This window comes from Anabas testudineus, chromosome 8 (genome assembly GCF_900324465.2).
Source record: "Anabas testudineus chromosome 8, fAnaTes1.2, whole genome shotgun sequence".
Lineage (NCBI taxonomy): Eukaryota > Metazoa > Chordata > Actinopteri > Anabantiformes > Anabantidae > Anabas > Anabas testudineus.
In genome coordinates, this window is record NC_046617.1 from 6,905,368 (window position 1) to 6,926,441 (window position 21,074).

Below are 21,074 nucleotides of genomic sequence, written 5' to 3' on the forward strand. Positions count from 1 at the left end.
GAGAGACCTGAACACAGGTTTGAATGGGAGTTACTTGATGACTAAATCCCTATAGGAAGGCAAGAAGACTGAAGCTGCAGCCAGAACAACATTTGACTAATATTAATTCCTATGTGGAATGAAACTTTGAGTAAAATACAATCTGATTAAACTTCAGCAAGGAAAACTGTGAAGATCTCTCCTGACAACCTGGAAGAGGGAAGTTAAAGTAAGTTAAAATATTGGCTTCTTAGACAACAATGCTCCTCCCTGTAAGATCGCTTTTGAAATGTTAATTCCGGGTGGGATCGTCTGTTTCTGTTTTGACCTGTGTGATCCTGCCCACTGCACGTTTGCCTAGTAACGTGTGGATGGATACTAGGTTTGTAAAACAGGTAAGCATTGAGCTTCAGTTAGGGTTAGATAACTAATTTATAATGGCTACTAACAGGGATGGTTATTTTCATTAATTAAAAAGTTAAAGTACTGGCATTTATACTGTGTGTGCAGCTGACTGATCAGGGCTTCAAGTATTTGAAACACAGATGGTGAAGTGATACCATATAGTCAGCGGCTTTTAGCTTGTCCCTTCGTGGGTCATTTTGGTATAGTACATTTTTATCTGGGCTCTGGCACTTAACATACAGTGTAAGAAGTTACTTGCTTTGCAAGTTTTACTTGTCTTGCGTTCGTTCATTCAGTGTCCTCTACCTGATAGCTTCCATGAGCTTCGAGTTTAGTCAGGAGGGATGGGGGACACAAACATAACACATGCAAACACAAATTAGCACAAAACTAAACACAAAGTAATCCCTCAGGCTAATGGGGATGATATAAGATCTGCAGGTATTTGTTTATAATGCAAACGTTTTGACAAATTTGAATTCTGATGATGGTATTGTGTGGAAATTGAAAGCATCACAAAATTAGCATGCATGTTTATACCAAATCAGCCATGTCACTTCTTTAAAAGAGAAAAGGATTTTCCAGTAAACACCTGTTGACCGCAAATAAGTTTCTCTCAAAGTCTAGAATACTCTGTTTCTGAGTTAACACATAAATGTTATGGAAGCAATCTAATTTCCCTCTAAGGTAAGGTCATCACCTTCAATACAAAGAAGGAGTCAGAATGTAGGAATGTGTCCACTGTCCAACACTTTTCTACTCTGCAGAGACCCCCACTGCCACCATCTAAACATTAATCATATATAAACACATCTGGAGAATAGCACAGCCATGCCAAATCCTTGTCAGAACTATGAATGTCACATTTACAAACAGTCTGACTCACTTAGACAATTGCAATCAGACATGATTATAATCCATCAGCTGGGTGGATGGCATTTTCTGCAGCGCAAGAGATAGATTCGAACACTTGCACCAAATGCAGAGAAGACAAGGAGTAAAAATATCTTACTGTACCTACTAGTTTGTCTGCTGCTTCGCTTTCACTTCCACTCTCTCATCTCCTGCTCCCTTCAGCCATATCTCTGCCCCTTTTCTAGCATCTACAACAGCCACCAGTCCAGGCACAAAGTCGTTTGCCAGTGTGATCTGAAATGGTATATTTTGGGGGTGGAGAATATCCTGCCAAGTTTCAATTGCAGAATTTTAATCCTCAGTGAACGGAGTACCACGGAGGGGAGGGGGAGGGGTTCCACCATTCTAGTCTTTACAAATCCTCTTTTCAATCCTTATGTCATTCTTAGCATGTATATTGTTTGGTAATGCACTTTGGTTACACAGTATGTGAGTCCACTAAGGAGAATGGAAGAAAATGAAAATCACTCAAATCACACTGGTTAGAGTTTGAGGGATTTGACCCTTGAAAAGGGTGGACAGCTATGGTCGGCAAACAAGGTCCTGTTAATCCCCGGTTGGATAAATTCAAAACAGAGACATGATCAAACTAGGATCAAGGTTGTTTTCCTTTAAACTGACATTTTAAGAATGCACGGTTAGTCTGTGGTCAGGAAAGCTTTAAAAAAAATTCCAAAATACAGTGGCAAGAAAAAGTATATGAACCTTTTGGAATTTTGTGGTTTTCTGCATTAATTTGTCGTAAAATGTGATCTGATCTTTATCTAAGTCAAGAGTATTAACAAATATAATGTGCCTAAAGTAATATCACAAAAAAAAAAAAACATTTGGGAATTCATCTTCCCCCAAATCACTGCAAGCTGGCCAGTACCTGATGCAGCAAAGCAGGCCCAAACCATGATGTTTCCTCCACCATAATTTACGATTGGGATGATGATTTCATGATGCTATTCCCTTTTTACTGTGTGTTGTTTCCAAATAGTTTAATCTTAGTTTCAACAGCCCACAAAACATTTTGCCAATACTGCTGTAGAGTGTTAATGTACTCTTTGGCAAACATCAGGTGTTCAGAAATGTTCTTAGGAAGCAGCAGCTTCCTTCGTGGTGTCATGCCATAGACACTTGCTTGTTCAATGTTTTACGTAGTGTACACTCATGAACACAGATGTTATCCAGTTCCAATGATAGCTTCAAATCTTTGGCTCTAAGTTGTTTCTTTACCTCACTGGTGAGTGTCTCTTGGGGTTATTTTGACTGGCTGCCCACTTCTTGGTAGAATAGCCAAAGTCCCAAAGTGTCTCCATTTGTAGATCGTTGGCCTTGATGTAGACTGGTGAATTTTTAAAGTCTTTGACATGACTTTGTAAACCTTTCCAGCTTTATGTAAATCAACAAAATGTCCATCATTTCTAGCAGTGTAAGCTGGATAAACCTTTGTTCCTTGAGCAGGTCAGATGGAGGTCTTGAAATAATGAAGCAACAGCATGTGTCCTGCAAGGAGGGCAGCACTGAGGAACATAAGCTGCAAGGAGATACTCAAGGACCCGAAGCTATTCTGCAAATCTGTCTCTCTTCCCCTACAGACAGATTATTTTCCTGCTCCAGGAAATGTCACAGCCTTGAGACAATGTAGCTGGCCTCTAGTAACTAGCATTTACTGAGCTGTCCAAATGGGGGAAGAAAAACCCACACAAAAAACAGGCTGCTTGTACAAGAAACAGACGTTGATTAGAGTGTCACAGTAACAGCCAGGAGAGAACTGACTGGTTGTAGTCATGCCTGCTACATCACATAACAGCTTAGCATCCCTAATAAAACGCAGCGATTCAAGTGAGTGAGTTCAGACTGTTTGGTCAGGCAGCTTACAGTAAATCCTGGATTTTGTAGCAACAGGACACATGTATTACCACTCTGCCAGGTAGACTGCAAACTAGGAGGCATTCCCCGTTCAAGGGAAACCTACTCTTTGTGAGAGTTTAGGAAACACATTTCAGTGATGGGCACAAAGGTGAAGACAGGTATTCAAAGTGATTTGGTGGGCTCAGAGATGTACTATATGATTTCACATATGATAACCATCACATGCTGTCATGCACTTACATCACATCATCTTAACCATCATGGCTTCCAGGATGACAAGCATAATGACAGAATGAGTTAATCTCCCAGAAGAGCAGATGCTGATTACTGTGAATGAGCCCACGCTGCTGTAGATAGAGGTGCACATACAGTATCGTCACACCACAAACTAATCTGAGTACTGATTTCTGTCTGTCTTTCACAGGGTCATCATTTGCACTTATATTCATCAACATTAATGACCATCCATTGACATCCATTGTCTATACATACATCTGTAACTCTCATGTCCTCCTTATATGATCATAAAGATCATATTTTCGTCATATATCATTTTAAACCTACTTTCTATTATGTTTTACACTGAGACAGTTTAGATACGTTTAAAGATTTTGTAATTGCCTGAATTTCTGCTGTAAAATGCTCCTGGAGTTCTTTTCAATACTCTGTTTTTTTTAGTTTAGCTAAAATAACTATATAGTGTAACGTGTCATTAAGCAGGCATCCGTATGTGTGTGCTTGTAACTGTGTGCAGTTGTCTGTGTGTCTCAGAGGATTATTTCCAATGGTTGATTGTTTAGTGTGGGCTCTGCAAAGGGATCGAGATGTAATCCCCACCCCGCCCCTCCATCCTCTCCTCGTTCAGCAGAGCGAGACGAAGATGCTCACTGCAGCACTACAACTCACAACATGATACACTGGTATCAAACACACGACTATCAAAATATGAAAAGTCAATTGTATGACCATCAAGTCAGTATCATAATGAAGTGTCATGAAATTCATGCACTGTGCTTTTGCATTGATAAGAAATATGTGCACTTACCAATAATTAACAATGTACTTAATTTTCTGTTTTCAACTAAGACAACCCAACTTAGAGTTAGTCAACAGTAACTACGAATAAGTGATTAAGGTATATTTATTTTTATGATGTTTAGTCCACAGTATCAGTAGCCACATACTAAATTCAGATCTCATAAAAACTCAAAGTAGGATGAAGGAAGATTGGGGGTGTTTTGAGTTTGTTTTGGATCACTGTCCTGCTGAAGTCAAATCATGGTATGTTGCTCTAGAACGATGCTAAAGCGTATCTTGAATTTAAAATAAATTGTCCAAATCGTCATCCCCAAAGCAAGCTCACTCCACAATACCTCCTTCTCCTGCGTTCAACACCTCTGTGTCTAACACAGATGGCCAGGACCAAAAATGTCACTCATCAAACCAAACTACAGATTTCTAGTGATCTAATTCATTCATTTTCTTTTTACGTTCAGAGGCTTCTATGCATCACTGCTTGATTCTTACCCTTGATGCCATGGTGTGTCTGCCACTATCATGCAATCAAGAGGGCTCTGATATGGTGATGGTGAGGTTTCTTTGATGGCACCTAAAAAAAACTTTCAAAGTATTGACTGAACAGTTGCCAAAATTGGCTATTTGTTGTATTTTAACCACAATGAGGGGAAAATACAGCCAGGAAGTTTCAGGGAAAGGACTTGTGTGTATGTATGTGTGTGTATGTTAGTATTTGAGATCAGGTGGAGAATAATCTCTAGATTATTTTTCCTAAGATGATGGGACCATTGTATGTCTGTCATTTGTAATTGTAATTAATATTAACTAACTGTAATTAACTACTGAAATTAATAATACACTATCAAACTTTCATCTTTTTGGACAAAAGAAGGGAGGAAGGTAGAACCACACATTGCTTTCGGAGATTGGATGAACAGCGTTACAGCGAGAGAAAACAAGCTCGTCTGTGATGAGTGAGTTTAACGTGTGTCTTGTGATTTGGTTTGCATCTGTCTGCCTGTGTGTGTGTGTGTGTGTGTGTGTGTTTGTGTTTGTGTGTGTACACATGTCGAGCACACATAACCCCATCCATCCCCTCTCTCGCTCTTCTCTCTCGGATGATAATCTGAGTGTATTAATCTGTTGTTTGAACTCCTTAAGCACAGACTGTCTCTCACATCTGCTCTCTTCACCCTTGTAAAGCTTTGCTATTTATAAACGCTCTCTTTCTCCTCTCGTTCCCTTTCTTTCTCCCCCCCCCCCCCAATTTTTTTTTCTTTTTCGATCTATGGTCGCAATTTCTCCATTGCTCCTCCCCCCAGCCGGACTGAATTTCACACAGCTCATTCCCGGCGTACAGTAAATCTAGCTTCTCATTTGGATAACAGACATCTTGGAAACTCCTTATTCCAGCCTTAAATCCCTCTGATCCTCTTCTCTCTGACAGCACACAGCGTGCTAAAATAATGCCAATAACTGAAAACATATTACAGATGCCACATGTTCACACAGCAGATTTAAAAAGTGAAAATCACTGTATTACTATCCTTTGACTGCACATGCAAGAGTCTAGCCTGATTTACAACTTTGCAAAGCTTTGAATCATTACTCATTAAAAATCATTGCAAACAAACACAGGCACGACATCCCTGACACTAATGCACAAATTTATGTTTACCCTGGAGAAACAAGTTCGCAATAAGCAGACAATCATAAATGGCGGCACACCAAACAATCACACAGAGCCATTCTGAAACGCCAAACAAATCAAAACAACCCTGTCAAAGGTGACAAATGGTGCGAGCACACCGCATCCGTGAGCACTGAATGAATGAGAGCTCGCTGATGGGGAAAAAAAGCATAACAACAAGTAGGTGGCCGGGCTTACCTGCTGTGTGTTGCTGTCTCCCATCTGACAAGAGCGAGGCATCGGGGAAAGACACGGAGAGAGGAGGGATGTGGAGACGGAGAGAGGGGACGGGAGGCAAAGTCACAGTCTTTGCGTCATCTGAGGAAAATTTGCAGATTAATACAACAGCTTGGTGCTCTGAGCCCCCCAACCCCCCACCTCCCCTCCCTCCCTTCTTTCTGACTCTTTCACTCACTTCCTCTCCATCACGGGTCTCTTTGAATGATCTTATTTCACCTGTCCACTGGAAAGGATGGAAACACTGTCGTCAGTGATAACCATGCGGAAAATGTTTCATCAGTTTACTAAGAAATTAGGCAGAAGTGATCCTCTTATCAAACAGTGTGTTTCGATCATCAGCAGACATGGATGGAAGCAGTCGTGATTACCCTCCCTGTCACAGGAGGGTGCTATAGCTCTGCACTCAGTGGAGAAACCTATACAGTGGCTTCCCTCTGAGGCAGCCCTTTGCCAGATATCAGTGTCAGTCAGTGAGGCCTCAAAATGCATGGAGGCCCATGGGTGGAGCTGCTACATACTGCACATACAAGGCTCCAGCTTCTTTCATGAATCTTTATGACTACACAGAATTAGAAATAAGATGACAAATGAGCTGAGGAGTCTCAGCTCTGTCATACCAGAGATACTGCTTTGTATTTTGACAAATGAGAGCCTATGATTAAGCTTTATGAGAAAGGCATGACTGATTTATGAGCGCATCATATAAACTCATAAAAAAAAATGTATAACAATGTGACTTGGCAGTCGTTAATATGCAAATGCATAAAACCTGCATGGCCTCTTCCTCACTGGTCTAGCCATGAAATATCTGCAAACTGCCATCTTCTCCAATGAAAACATGTTTGAAATTATTACAACCAATTAAACTGTACTACTATCGGTTTCTACATCAGTTTCCACTCTGCTTATATATTTGCGGTGTGCTTAATATTGCTACAACGTACTGGGAGACTTAGTATCTGGCACCAACACTGACAGATTTACATGAACACATGCGTACACACACACAGTCCCAAAGGAATGACAGATGGAGAGGGGCAGGACAGGAACAGGGGCTTGTACAACTGTGCTGGTACCTCTATTGTGCAGTAGGTGCCTTGTAAGTCTATCCTCTGCTAATTGCCAGAGCAGTTCAAACACAAAGTCTGCTAGTGAAATCCAATCCTGCAGGGTGTTGTACAGTGAGTAAAGTTTACAATGTGTAACATTTTTTCCCCTAGCAAAGGGGACAAAACATGGCTTTTGGACAAGGAGGTGAGGGGATATGGAGAAGCGGAGCCGGAGCACAGTGGTTGATTAGTGTAAAAAATGCAGAGAGACAGAGGAATAGGCTGTGTTAGAGAGAAGGAAGATGTTAACAGTAAACAGATCATTCACTATTTAAGCTGCAAGTCTAATCCGGAGGGGAGGGCCTGCAAAGAATCTGTGGCAAGCGAATGAAAGTGTAGCCGCCATAGGTGAATTGAGTCCTGTAAGGAGACACTGAGGAGAGACAGATAAGGAGATGAGGAGGAGTGACTGAGAGGTAATCTGGGGAGAGAGCGCGAGGGAGAGAGGTGCTGTAAGAGGAGAGGGACTGGCGGTGCAGACCATGTAAACAAGACGAGCAGAGTGTGTGCATGTGGCGGCGTCTGAGTGACCCAGCTTCTACATGTACGCCGCACATAACACAAAATCTAAACAGATGGACCTGGTGCGGGGGCAGACTGCCAGGTAACGCAATGTAGCGCCAGTCTGCGTTTTGCACCCATTTGAACCTGTTTCTCATTAAGCGGAATTACCAAAGTTAGTCCCCCATTCCCTCTAATGAGGGCTTTGCAGCTCGGATGCTCTCATATTCCCTCTCCCTCCCAAACCGTTTTCCCGAAGGTGAACATTCCATACACTAATTTCAGTTTCATGCAGGAAAGACTTGTAGGCGCATGTGTTGTTTGTTTGTCAGAGCGGCAGTGTGCAGTCGGTGCAGGCATGTTTGTGTGTGTGTGCATGTGTGTGTGCATACTTCTGTCAGTGTTCATGTGTGCTGTATGTGTGGTCTGGGTATACACACTGTGTCACTCATCCTCTCTGACTATTAGTAAGCTGTGAAATTAAATTTCAGGCTTGGGTTGCTTTTTTCTACACAGCCTTACACCTGTGCCAAATATGACCACGGGGAAGCAGCCGGGTACGGCTAAGATAGACAGTGAGCGAGACAGACATATAGACAGGAGGTGACGCATTCATCACAGTCTGACCTCACCTTTGACCCTTTACCTCTTTGCCACCATGCCTGCCGACTAGGGCATTTCCAGGAGGCTCGGGTAATTGGGTCAGATTGCGGAGTGAGGAGCATTACGCCTCAAATTGGAAACATATGTAACCATACCTCAGTGTGTGGTAATGTTGGCGATGGTAGCGCAGTTCTCACCAGAGAGAGGCTTAAATTTAGGGGCAAGCAAGGGGAGGACGTGGAGTTTAGCAGGTGAGGTGAACGTGGGCGGAAAACAATAAATGATTTAAAAGTATATAACCAATGGAGAGTAAAAAAAGAGAAGGTGAGGAAGAGGAGATGATGAGTGATGCCAAGTACCTTGGGAAGGTCATGAAACTGTAATTGAGATCTGATGTCTGACTTGGTGGCTCGGCCGTGGACGGACTGTTAGCCTCACCCTGACAGCACAGCTCAGCCATTTGCAGTAATTGCCATAATAGCTACCTTCCAATTATAGTCAGATCCAAATTTCAAATGAAGAAGGATGTCCAATGCAAAAGCAATAAGTTGATGTCTGATGGCAGTAAAAGTGACATCTGGGAACATCAAAATCCAGCAGTGTTTTTTTTTTTTTTTTTTAATTAGAAAAATGAGAAACAATTGTAAGATTCAAATTTAAGTGGACCACGAACAGAATGAAATAACTATTGGGAGACTGGAATCACAGTTATGAGATACAGTGATTCATAATTTAGTGTCCACTGTGCCATAAAAATACGTAATGTGTTCAATAAACATCTATATCTCCTTAATTGTGAAACTGTTGTGGTTCGTTTTGCTCGTCTCACTCTATGCAGTTGTGTGTAGAAAAGTGCGAGAGACTAAGCAGCAGGGCAAGTGGGCAAGAAAACGACTTGTGCGTGTCCCTGCCCTTTCCATCATCATCTCTATTTGAACATCACTCTTGTCCACACTTAGCTAATAACTTTCTCTCTGTCTGTCTCTTAGCTCTAACTCTCACTGATGCACCCCGAGGTGGAAATATCTAAGTGCGTGCAGGGCAAGTCCAGACAAAGAAGGAGATAAAAAGAATGGTGGGAGGGTTGCAAGGATTTCCAGTGACTGACATTAAATGCTAAGACAGAGGAATGCCACAAGGGAGACACCAGGGAGTGTGTATGTTTGTTGGTCAACTTATTGGTAAAGATGATCTGGCAGATTTCCCTGAAATCTAATTTTAGCACTTCTGCTGTATAGTAGGTATGTTTAAGAACAACAGAAAGTTCTAGGAAAGACAGTTTGTGTGTGTGATTATGTCTGTTTGCGCAATCAGTCAATGGGTTCGCTCCCTTCCATCTTAGGGTACTGACAGTGTTAAATGTCTCTGTCCCTGAGTGAAGACTGCACTTTAGTCTGCCCCTCTATACAGACGTGACCCGTTTTAGCAGCTTGAAGTTTGAAAAACCTCTTTTCATGATCCCCCTTCTCTTTCTGTGTCTCCTCTCCAGTCCCTATCTCTCCCATCCCCAAACTCTTTCATGAGCAGTCTCTCAGGGGCAGGGTTGTAACACAACCCTCCCCTCTTTTGTCTCCATTCTTTTTCCTTATCCTTTCATCTTTTTAAACATTCAGGGGGAAAAGGGGTTTGGTGAGATGGAAACCACTACTTGGTAAAGGAAAGAAAGAGATAGCATGTGAGAGCGCGAGCGAGGGAGAGAAGGGTGGGTGGGTGTGGGGCAGGAGGAAGGTGGAGGCAGAGTCTCCCACCTCTGCTCATCCGCCAATTTACGGCTCTCGTTTTCAACAAGGCCATTCAAGGTGGGGAGGCTTAGTGGACATGGTGTTCTCGCGGGTCAATAGCAGCGAACCCTTAGTCTGGTCTGTATGGGGACTTATCTGCTCCGAGGACCCACTGACCTGTCTGTCGGCTTGTGTGTCCTCTATAGACCCCCATTGTGTCTCCTCTGGGTCTTCGCTGACTTTCCCCCAAAGACCTGTGAGTGAACAGTGCAGCCAGTCATCAGCTCCTGTTTCCACCCTTTCATCTTAAAGGGAGTCTTGAACTCCTGCACTCACCCAGCCTAAATATGTTGCTGTATTTAATTCGGATTAAACCACATAATACTGGTGCATTATCATTCGTGAGCATTCGTGAATCCTTCATATGAGAAACATTTGCCTGCACATAGAATAGATATTCAGTGTGACATCCTGAGAACATATGCTTGCACAATCCTGTAAGTCTGTTGGTGAAATCGTCATTTTTTGGCTCTAGATACATCTCAAAACATACACAACATGCAAATCAACTGAAAAACATAGGAAACATGCCAGATTTTTCCGGTAAAGTGTAGTAGTGTCACAAACCTGTTTTAAATTATCTGGGTTGCAATATCAATAATGAAATACTTCACTGATCCCCTTGGGAAAATTGTGGTTGGACAGCTGCCAGACAGTACATATCGGCGCTACTACAGGGTTTCGGTGTCTTGTCAAAGGACACCCCGGCAAGTAGCCAGGAGGAACCAGGAATCGAATCAGTCACTCTGGTGTTAGTAGACGGCTGCTCTACCACCTGAGCTACTGTCGCCCCAAGTGACAAGGAATTAGATTTGGCTTCACATGAAAAATTAAGATGTTTCTTTAGCCATGGACAAATTTTGAGAAAATAGAGACCTTGGGAACAGACATCTAAAAGGTCCCCCACCCCTCATTTTTAAACACCACATCGTGTCATTTGTAGTGGTTTTTGTGTGTGTTTCAATTTATCCATTGTTTACGAACATTTTGGCATGTTTCTGCCTACTAGGGATAATTTTAATAAAGATAATAAAGATTATTCTTTGGTATTTATAGACTTGTTTTGATAGACAGTTGAGATGCAGACAGAATACACAGGGAGAGACAGAAAGAGGGTGTGAGATGCAACTAGTGGTTAGAAGGTATAGACAATAACCATCTATTACTGCACCGTATTAGGGAAAGATTTATCTTTGATTCTCATATAAAACATTTTGGCAACCTGTTTTGTCTCTTTCGGTTGGTTTTGTTTGTCTTTTTGGTCACATTGCATCTTTTAACTGATCTCTGTGACTCTTATAGAAATATTAACTTTCAACTCACGCATAGGCCCATACAATAATCCACGTATACACCAGAAACATCAATAACTTGTAACTCTGTAATAAAAACAACTACATAAAAATAATAAAAACATCACATCTAGGATGAGCAGGGACATAAACCGGAAGTTATTGAAGACTATTCAATATTGAGTGAAGTGTAACTTTAAACCTATTCACAATTTGTCTGTTTGCGTTTAATGCTTAAAAAAAAAAAAACAAACACTTTGCGCACAGTCTTATTTTGGGTGTAGTGACCTGTGTCCTTAAAGTGTGCGGTTAGAACCTAATATCAAATGAGCTATCACGTCAAAGTGCCCCTGAGCAAGAGACTCACCTGCCAAATAGCCAGGATGTCAACACACACCAAAAATATCTGGCACATGCGAACAGGAAGCAATCTGAAAGCAGATTCGGATTTGGCATCACAATGTGCGGTTACATCCTCGGGTCTGATTGTGCCAACTGAGATAATGTTGCACCAGTGCAGAGACGAGGACCCTGACACATCATCCCATCCGTCCTCACGACAGACTGTTCGCAATAATATGCAATAATATGTACCTGCCAACAATATGCTGCTGGTAAGTCATCAAACACTGGTTTCTTGTGCAGTGCAGGGAGGGGATGAGAAGAGGCTGTGTGATGAGCCTCTGAGGTTAAATAAAATATCTCAAGTCAGGCACATGTCAAGTCTGACAACTGAACCTATCAAACGCAGAGAGCGACTTAATGTGACTCTTTGGCTCATGTGCGCACGATCCTCTTGTTTTACCTAATGTGCAATGTTAATGTTAAAGTTTACGAAACGTGTCTGGGATGCATGTGCTATCCCCGGACGTCGAGGGCTGTTGATCTCTTTTCGATATACAAACCTCCTGAGGTAAAAACTTCGTCTCGTCTTTGCGCTTCCCACGAGAAATCGGAGTCGTTAGCTTGTCAAGCTAGCAGCAGCCGAGAAGTAACCGCGCCGGAAGTGGCTTTTGAAATAAAAGCACCCTTGCTAGCCAAACGTTCCACATGGACACACTTAGCTCAGCGGGGCGTTTTATTTTGAAGGCCTTGACCAGAAGTTGTACTTCTGACTCGCGTAAACTTGACTGCGTGTCCGACTTGACGCGTTTCAGGCGGAGTTCAGATCTTAAAACATCTGAGCAACTTCTTCACCTCTCCATTTCTTCGTCCGCATATGTGAACAGAGACACCTTGTCCCGGGCTTGCCTTGGTGGAGTAACAACGCGTGGTATAGCCACTATTTACTGCTTATTATCTCCCTCCGGGCTTTTACTCCATACTGCGTTTTTTTCAGAAGAGACGCGCACCCAGGACAGGAGAGTTTTCTGGTTTGTAACTAACTTTCTTTTACTTTTTTTTTTTTTTTCTCCCTCGTCTGATTTTAGGGGGGCACATGCGATGTCACGGACTATTAAAAGAAGAAAGAAAGGCTTGTGATTAGTTTGGTGCTCACCACACGCAAGTGTTTTTTGGGTTTATTTTTTTAAAACCAGTTGAGCAACTGGCGACAGGACTCTATAATCAATGTGGTGTCAGCTGGAAGGACGCAGGGTCCGGATCTCACCTAAACGGTAGGCTATGGCTTTAAGTCATACACGTAGGCCTTCAAATGTCAAATAGCTCCATATTGTGTTTAATTGTGTGTGTGTGTATATATATATCTATATAATAATAAAAGTTATTATGTGATACTGATAGACTACATAATGTAACAAACACCAAGTTAATCAGTTAGGTCAGTGTATTTATGTTATGTCCTCATTTATCTACGCAGATATTATTTATTGTGTTTTTATATTATTTTTATTTGTACTGAATATTTATCACTGGTCCCATTGTGTTGTAACTATGCCCATTTGTCTGTTATGTCTACATGTATTTACATGGATTATTACATTAAACAAAAATATTTTTAATTTATTGTTTAAATGTAATTGATTTTATGCATTTTTCTTTTTTGCTTTGTCGTTCCTGTGCCCATGTTCCGGCCCAGTCACACTCCTACAGTATTTCACTTTTAATTTTCTCCACAAGTTCTGCAGTTGTAGTCCATTTCACTTTTTGTTTTTGTTGGCAGTCAGTCAGGTGAGGCGAGAGCTACCAAGTCACTATCCAAACCCGCAGGTAGATCACACAGGTTGCCTCTAATACCCGCAGCTGATGTCTTAATTCGACTGTGTTAACAGATCAGTGGCTGAAGGCTCTGTGGGAGGTTTTTGGTACAAGTGCAAGTGAAACAACCCCTCTGAATGTGGTTTCATGTAGTTTACAGTTACATTTCTCTTGTAAAATCTTTGATAAGTGTGATATAGGCTGCATTCAGTTCATCTTGTACTATTCTTCTATGTATACTACCTATGTATTGTCAGCTTGTAAGTGTAAAAGAGACTCTAAGTTATCTACAAGTGATTTGCGAGACTTGTCACTGATAGAGCGGTTCATATGGACCCAAGGTTACAGAGGAGGGGGCTGGATCGTGCAGGCTGAGCTTGGTATGAAACAATCACAGACCTGGAATTAATGGGCTGTTTGCACAGTTGGACAGCCAGGCATTGTAAATGAGCACATGTGAGGCCAAAGCTTTTACTGTACTCTTCCAGAGAGAGAGGGGGAAACCAAAAAACACAGAGAGATGGAGCATAAACATTTACCTGCATGAATTTTCCATGTCAGTAGAGCCACGATCTTACTGTTCTGTAACGCTCACCTTCACATGCATTTCAGGCAGCTTAGTCAGAGTGAAGCCCTCGTAAAATTTGCTGCAAGTTGCAATTTTAGGTGCAAACTGTTTTTAGACGACATCCTCCAATCAGCCGGCTTCCAGACAACTTCCACCCTGTTGCTCTTTAAGTTACAGAGCTTCAAAGAGGCAGGATTAGGAGGGGACCCCAGTCCAAACACTAACATGGAATGTATTATCGCTCCGTCAGATGGACACGTCTGACATTAGCCACACACGAGGGGAGAGGATTACTTTGTTAACAGGTTAATAGCACAGTAGCCATTGCCAGGTGTGGAGCTGCTTTATGGCATCCTGGGGAGGTTTCCTGGGGAAGGTCTCACAGCCAGGGGCCCTCTATACCATAATTCCTCTCATTCCTCCTTCACTCACGCTGTCACATCTGGATTAAACCCATGCAGTTCACACTGGCGCCACTTAAAACAGAAGTCAGACCAATTTTCCAGGTGTCACATTTAGTCAAGAAACAGTTTCCTTTGTTTCTCTGTTTGTCTGTTGTGTTTCAGAGCAACAATGTGTTTGTACTGTGCAGTAGCTACGTCAGCATGGCGTGCTTCGTGCTTTTATTTAAAGTGGCTTATAAAGAAAATCAGTGTTAGAGCTCCAAAATCTTTTTAACAGAAACAGCGGGGCAATTTAGATAATTGATAAATCACTTATAGAATTTCTCAAGGAAGATAATTTACACTTTCTCTAGTTCAGACTTCTGAAATGTGAGAAATGTACAGTCTAAAAGTAGTAGAGCGATATGTAATTTATTTAGGTGTTCGATGACTGAAAAAAGGATGTTTGATGTTTCAAAAAGTAGATGATTAGTCCACTAATCAATAAATAATCAACCTATTGTAAGAAGAATGATAATTATATAAAAATGGTTTTGTTTTCTATATATTTATAAATATCATATTTTATTCAGCAGTGTAGAGCAAGTACTTTATAATAAACATGTTCATTTGAAAGTCATTTGGTTCGTTTTTAATACCTGGACAGGCACATCATCTTCATCTTCCTTTAAATAAAGCCAGTCAATGCCAGTACTCGCTTAGACATCGTGGTGGATAGGTATGAAACCCCTAAATGCATATTGCTGTAAGCTTATATATATTTTATTTTTAAAATAATTTATCATCTATCATCTTGTGTTTTGTTGGATTGGGTTTTGTCCATGCGTTTGAGGAGGACCACCAAATAAGCCTTTGGCTTTTTGAGCTCTGCACTCACATTTGTTCTGTTTCTTACTGTTTCTTTTTCCTGCTGCTACTTAATATGAAAAATGAATTAGCTAAACTAAACTATGCATTCCTTCAAATTGTTGAATACAAGTAGAATTAGTAATGAAAATAAATGAATAACTAAAAACAGTCAAATGCCAAATAGCGCACCAGAGTGGAAACTATTCCCTTTTCACAGACTAGTTAAAAACAAAGTAAAGGAGATATTTTTGAAGCTGTCACTTAAAAATGTCTTCTGATATCCTTTGGCGATGTTGGTGTATTGCAAAGATTTTCAGAATGGTTGAAATGAGTTGCATATTCCGGTTTCTTCCTCAACAACAAACGCAACTGCAGTGACGGATCTGAGTCAAAGCGATGGCACAGGCGGTGTATGGTGCCTGAGCTGTCCAGAGATGAATTTGCAGCCCAAAGAGCTTCATAATCAACGCTGAATGATGCACTGTAGCTCATGGAGGCCCCTCAGTCGGTGTGATAGTTTAGTCTGCTTAGTTACGTTTGCTCTGTTTATTCATGCATTTTTGCTTGATGAGGCGGTTGGTTTCTGTCTGTTTGTTTTAGGCCCTGTCCTGTGGTTTCAGGGTATTCTTCCTGCGCTCGTGTCGAATACTTTCAGCCAGCAGAGATTAGGATTAACACGAGTGTGTCGTGTCGAGTAGGTTTGTATTTACTAAGTGAGGTTTTGGAGAGACTTGGATTTTGTGTGTGTGTCTGTGTGCTCGTCTGGTGGGGATCCAGAGCACTTGGGTTGGGTCCAGCGGGCAGGAGAACGTCGTGGTCCTCGTCCAGCCTTGCAGGGAGCTCAAATGATGCGTGTCATTGTGGCAAATGGAGCGTAGTGAAGAAGTGCTGCTGCTGCTCCTGCTGCTGTTTTACAAAGAAACCACTTAGAGAGTCTGCCGTGCCGCCCCTCTGTGTGGCGTCTGAGTGCATGGCGAGAAGGCTCTTAAGAAGCATGTAACCCTGCTCCAAATAACAGAGCACACACTCACTTAATACAAATCCTTCACATCTTTCCTGGTTATTCACCCTGTAGTGCCTCCTTCCCACAGTTGGGTAATTTTAAACGATCTGCTCCTCCCATTTAGCTTCGCCAGACCAAGTTCACTGTACCTGCACACACTTTGTTTTTGGCTTTAATTGCTGTTGGCTGGCCTAACCATGTTTGAGGGGTGTGTTAACAGCTGGATTTATCGTTTAATCTGCTTTCATCGCACACAACACCTGGGTTTATTTGACAGGCCCAGAATGTGCACTGGTAGCCTGAGCAAACAGGAAGCTCAACAGACTTTGATGTGATTTATCGTCAGCATGACAAGCAGGCACTTTGAGCGCCTAAGGTGACTGCGTGAATGATGTGTCGACCAAACCTTGTTGCTCTTCGGCAGCTTTGTGCGCAGGGCGCGGCCCTGCCGAGTACAAGTCCTGTCATTGAAAGGATTTCGTTTTGTCGCCCATTCACACGTTCACACACATTCACCGATGGTGACCGGTGAAACATCTTCTCAGTCGCTCTCACACGCCCGTAGAGGCAAACACAAACACAAAAACAGTTGTGACATCCTCCTCCTTTGCGCCTACTTACTCACTCTGCTGCCTTGCTTGTGTGTGTTTTTTTGCCTGAGGGAAACTGTGAAGGAGCCTCGCCAGTAAAGCTGCATCACTGACATTCTGATCATTCCACCTATTTTAAGTCTTTCCAACAAGCCATCTCCCTGCTTTCAACCAAATAACTAAACTGACATTCACCTCTGCTCAAGAGGTTTCTGCGCACTGGTTGAATTCCAGTCATCGCTGTACATGCCACATGGACGGGTGACTGAAATCTTTTTGGAGTTAGTCACAGGAGAACCTCGCGTTGAAACAAAACTGAATCATCACCGCCTGACTCATAATTTTTGTTTCATCTAAATGATGTCAGACATGGCAATCTAACACACCTGAAAAAAAAATCTTTGTGCATGTGTGGAAATGTTTACATGTGACTTACACGAGTGAGCGTTTTATTTGCCTTTGGTAACAGTTATTATAATGGCTTTTCAATGTATCACCATTAAACACCTTGAACATGCACTAATGAGGAGGAAAGAATCAAACTCATAGTTATAAATGACATACTTAAGAGCAAAATTCACAGTTTGCCTTACACAGCTAAATGAACTCTTATTTGCTATTATTAAATTAAATACCCTAATTGATGATTCATCCACTGATTTATTTCTCAATGAATTGATAAATTGTTTGGAGAACAGTGAAAAATGTCTCTCACCTAGAGGCGATCATCACATGTTAAGTTTCAATTTCAAAACCCAAAGATATTTTCTTTAGGCTAAGTCAAAGAAAAGCAGCAAGAAATGAGTGGCTTAAGATAACTGCTGACAGATTTTCTATTGATCACCTAAACAATAAGTTAAGAGTTGCACAGTGCAAACCTGTTGTTTCATTACATTCTTGTAAATTAGCATTTCTGCAGTATTCTTTTTGGGTTTTTTTTTTTAACATAAGATCTTCCACGAATCCTTTTATGTTTACAAGTTGCACAAAGTTTATATAATGCATGTTATTGCAAGCCGGGTGTTTACGATAGTAACAGTTGCTCTGTAAGTAAAAAAAAAAAAAAAAAACTCTTCCAATCCAATGCAGCAGATATGCTTTCAAATTCAGGCACCACCTTTCTAAAGAAAAATACATTCACCACAGGCCAGGTATTGACAGTTCAAATATCTGAGGTTTACCCATGCTTTCTAATGAGTGAGTAATCAGTGCGTTTTGGCAAGTATGCAAAATCCAAACCGTGTTTGCTTCCACTTATTTGAAGACGTTCCCACATGCTTGGATCCTACAACAAGAAATGAAAACTAAGAGGAAAGGTCTGTTTGCTTAGCTTGCACATGGATTTTTAATCAGTTTCCCTCAGATGTGAAGTTTCTGACATGCATACATAGCAGGTTGTCAGTGTCTGAGGTTGGAGAGCCTTCAGCATTCGTAGCTGACAGCCTTATTCTCATGCGATGAGCAGAAGTTGACCTTGACGTACTTGGTCCTGTTTTTCCACGTGTTCTGCCAAGATTTTAAAGCCATACCTCAGCAGTTAAAGCACTGTGGTCATAAAGCTGCGAGCCACCAGTAAAACCTCTCGTTTTACATTTTAATTGAGGTACTTAGTTTAACTGCATAAACCACAATTTGCATTGTATAACATAACGTCTCTCTCTTCCTCTGTGTCTCCTCACCAGCTGATACGTCTTGGGAGTGATGCACTGGCTTCCCCTGGTTGCCATGGTGATCGCCTCGGCCCTGCCCTTCCCTCACAACCCCGTGTCCAGGATAGCTGTCCCAACGACGGAGCCTGGCTTTGACATCCGCAGAGAGCACAGTCGTGAACCAGCGGTTGGCCTCGCAGCTCCTCGTACGAATTACAACTACCATGGAAATGCCTCACGAACGGACTACAACATGGCTTCTGCTCTCAGCCAACACACCAACACACAAAACCTCCACACTAAGGATTATGTGAAATCCTCCATACATGAAGAGACTTCCACGTTCAAAGTGGAAAATCAAGGAACCTACCAGTCAAATAGCAACTCAGGCAGTAAGCACAATGTTCCCGCAGAAGGAGGAACACTCAGGACCGAGGATATTTTTAAGGGTCATTTTTTACCAAAGGACGACAAAGCTGACAGCAGACAAGACTCCAGTTTTGTGGATCATGTTCAGGACTCTACAGATAGACCTTTGCAGGTTTCTACAGTGGAAACTATTAATGCTGTCAGTCCTGCTGCTACACTAGAGGGTCAACGAAGACCAGAACTGACTGCTCCCTCGGAGCAGCTGAGAGATACAACTGGCAGGACGGGGGGTGAGAAGACACTGAGGTCTGGAAGAGGTCTGGCTGAGGCAAGCTTGACCCTGGAGGCAGGGCTGGGTTTGGAGACTGGGTGGGACAGCATGCTAGACGGGGACGAGATGTTTCTGGACGCACATCCACGAGTCCTGTTCTCACCCTCGCCCTCACCTCCAGAGCACCCTCCTCTGCTGCTTATGTTGGAGACCGGCATGCTGGAGGAGGATCGGGTCAGAGAGGAGCAGGAGGACATGGATTCACACGTCGAGGGTCACGGGGACCGGGCAATTGACAGGAGCACAACTCTGAGTTCTACCACATTTCCCAGTGAGGTTGCCCGTCCGGTCAAAAGGGATAAACGCTCACACTTGGTTGACAGAAGGAGAGGGGAACGGTCTGTGTGTGAAGCAGAAAGCATTTGGGTAACTGACAAAAAGACTGCCATTGACTCCCACGGTCAGCAGGTCACCATCTTACAGGATATTCAGACCCAGACAGGACCACTCAAACAGTACTTCTACGAGACTCGCTGTCGCCAGGCTGAGCAGCAGAGCAACACCAGCAAGTCAAGGAGTTCAGGTGCAGCAGCAAAACCCCAGGGGACGGGCGTAGCTGGGGCTAGCTGCTTGGGCGTAGACAAAAAGTGGTTGAGCGAGTGTAAAGCTAAGCAGTCGTTTGTCCGAGCACTCACCAAAGATGCGAATAACAGAACCGGATGGAGGTGGATCCGCATCGACTCGTCTTGTGTCTGTGTGCTGCTGTCCAGAGCAAACCAGACACCGGGGAGGGAGTTCTTGACAAGGAAGGGGAGAGGCTGAGTGGAGGGTGGAGGGGAGGGGGGATTTGAAGGAGATGGCAAGAAGTAGAAAGTGACACAGAGCAGAGCAGCTGTGACATCCTTCCTGTGTGCACTTTCTCTTGCTGGTTTCCTTTAGAAGAAGGAAATTATTCCTGCTTTAAGGTTTTGTCTCTCCTCCGATCTGTCCCTCCACCGCTACTTCAAATGACTTTAACAAAAGAAAAACAAGAAGACCTCAATAGTAGAGCTTAGGGAATTGTCACATATAGAGATTTTACTTTAAAAAATACTGTTTTGTATGATGTATCTTTCATAATCTAAGTTATTTTTGTTTAGTACGTAAGCATGTGTATGTCTTTGATATTAATATATTCCTTTATATATGTGTACAATATGACACCAGTATACCTTTATGTACGAAGCTATGTATATCTGTGTGTATTTATAGAAGACGTCTTCATGGAGTAGTAGGTCTCACCAGTGTCTGATGATAATTCCAGCCTCTGGTCCGCTCAGGTTGTGAGAGGAAGGAGCGCCACCTACTGAGGCTCCGTTTTACTGCTCCACACCGTGCCTCCACGATCCGTTGGGGGAAATGTATTCGATACACAAACTACAGCACGGGCACATTTTAGCATGATTTCACTCAGGCTGATCATTTAGTAGTGTTGTGGCAGGATACATCTCTGTCTGTGGAATTTGTTAAATGTGGGTCACGGATGTAAAACCACTTTGGTTTGTATCATTTTACCATCTGCTGGTTTCTTGAGTTTGCCTGACAAACGTGGTAATAAAGAATCTTTGTACTCGGTATGTTTGTATAACTTAAGTAATGTTCATGTTCACGTGTACAATTTAATTCTGAAAAGTTATCACAAGGAGTAAATGTCACACATTTTACGGCTGTAATCTCCTTGTTAAGAGCAGTTTTCCCTACAGCCTAAAACATAGAGGTGGAAAAATACCTCTATGTATTAATAAATACTATTAATAAAACTACTTAATTTGGTAAAACTAAT

General features: G+C 42.3%; 1 protein-coding gene across 1 annotated transcript; it reads left to right on the forward strand.

Annotated features, from left to right (window-relative positions):
- The first annotated feature begins 12,594 nt into the window (after nucleotides 1-12,594).
- Nucleotides 12,595-20,982, forward strand: LOC113159137. Its single transcript, XM_026355680.1, has 2 exons — nucleotides 12,595-13,008; nucleotides 18,646-20,982. The coding sequence occupies exon 2, from the start codon at nucleotides 18,665-18,667 to the stop codon at nucleotides 20,072-20,074; it is 1,410 nt and encodes a 469-aa protein (XP_026211465.1). The 5' UTR covers nucleotides 12,595-13,008; nucleotides 18,646-18,664; the 3' UTR covers nucleotides 20,075-20,982.
- The last annotated feature ends 92 nt before the right edge of the window (nucleotides 20,983-21,074 follow it).

Excerpts from the sequence above, each read along its gene's own strand:
- LOC113159137 (XM_026355680.1), top strand. The coding sequence starts at position 18,665 with ATGCACTGGCTTCCCCTGGTTGCCATGGTGATCGCCTCGGCCCTGCCC.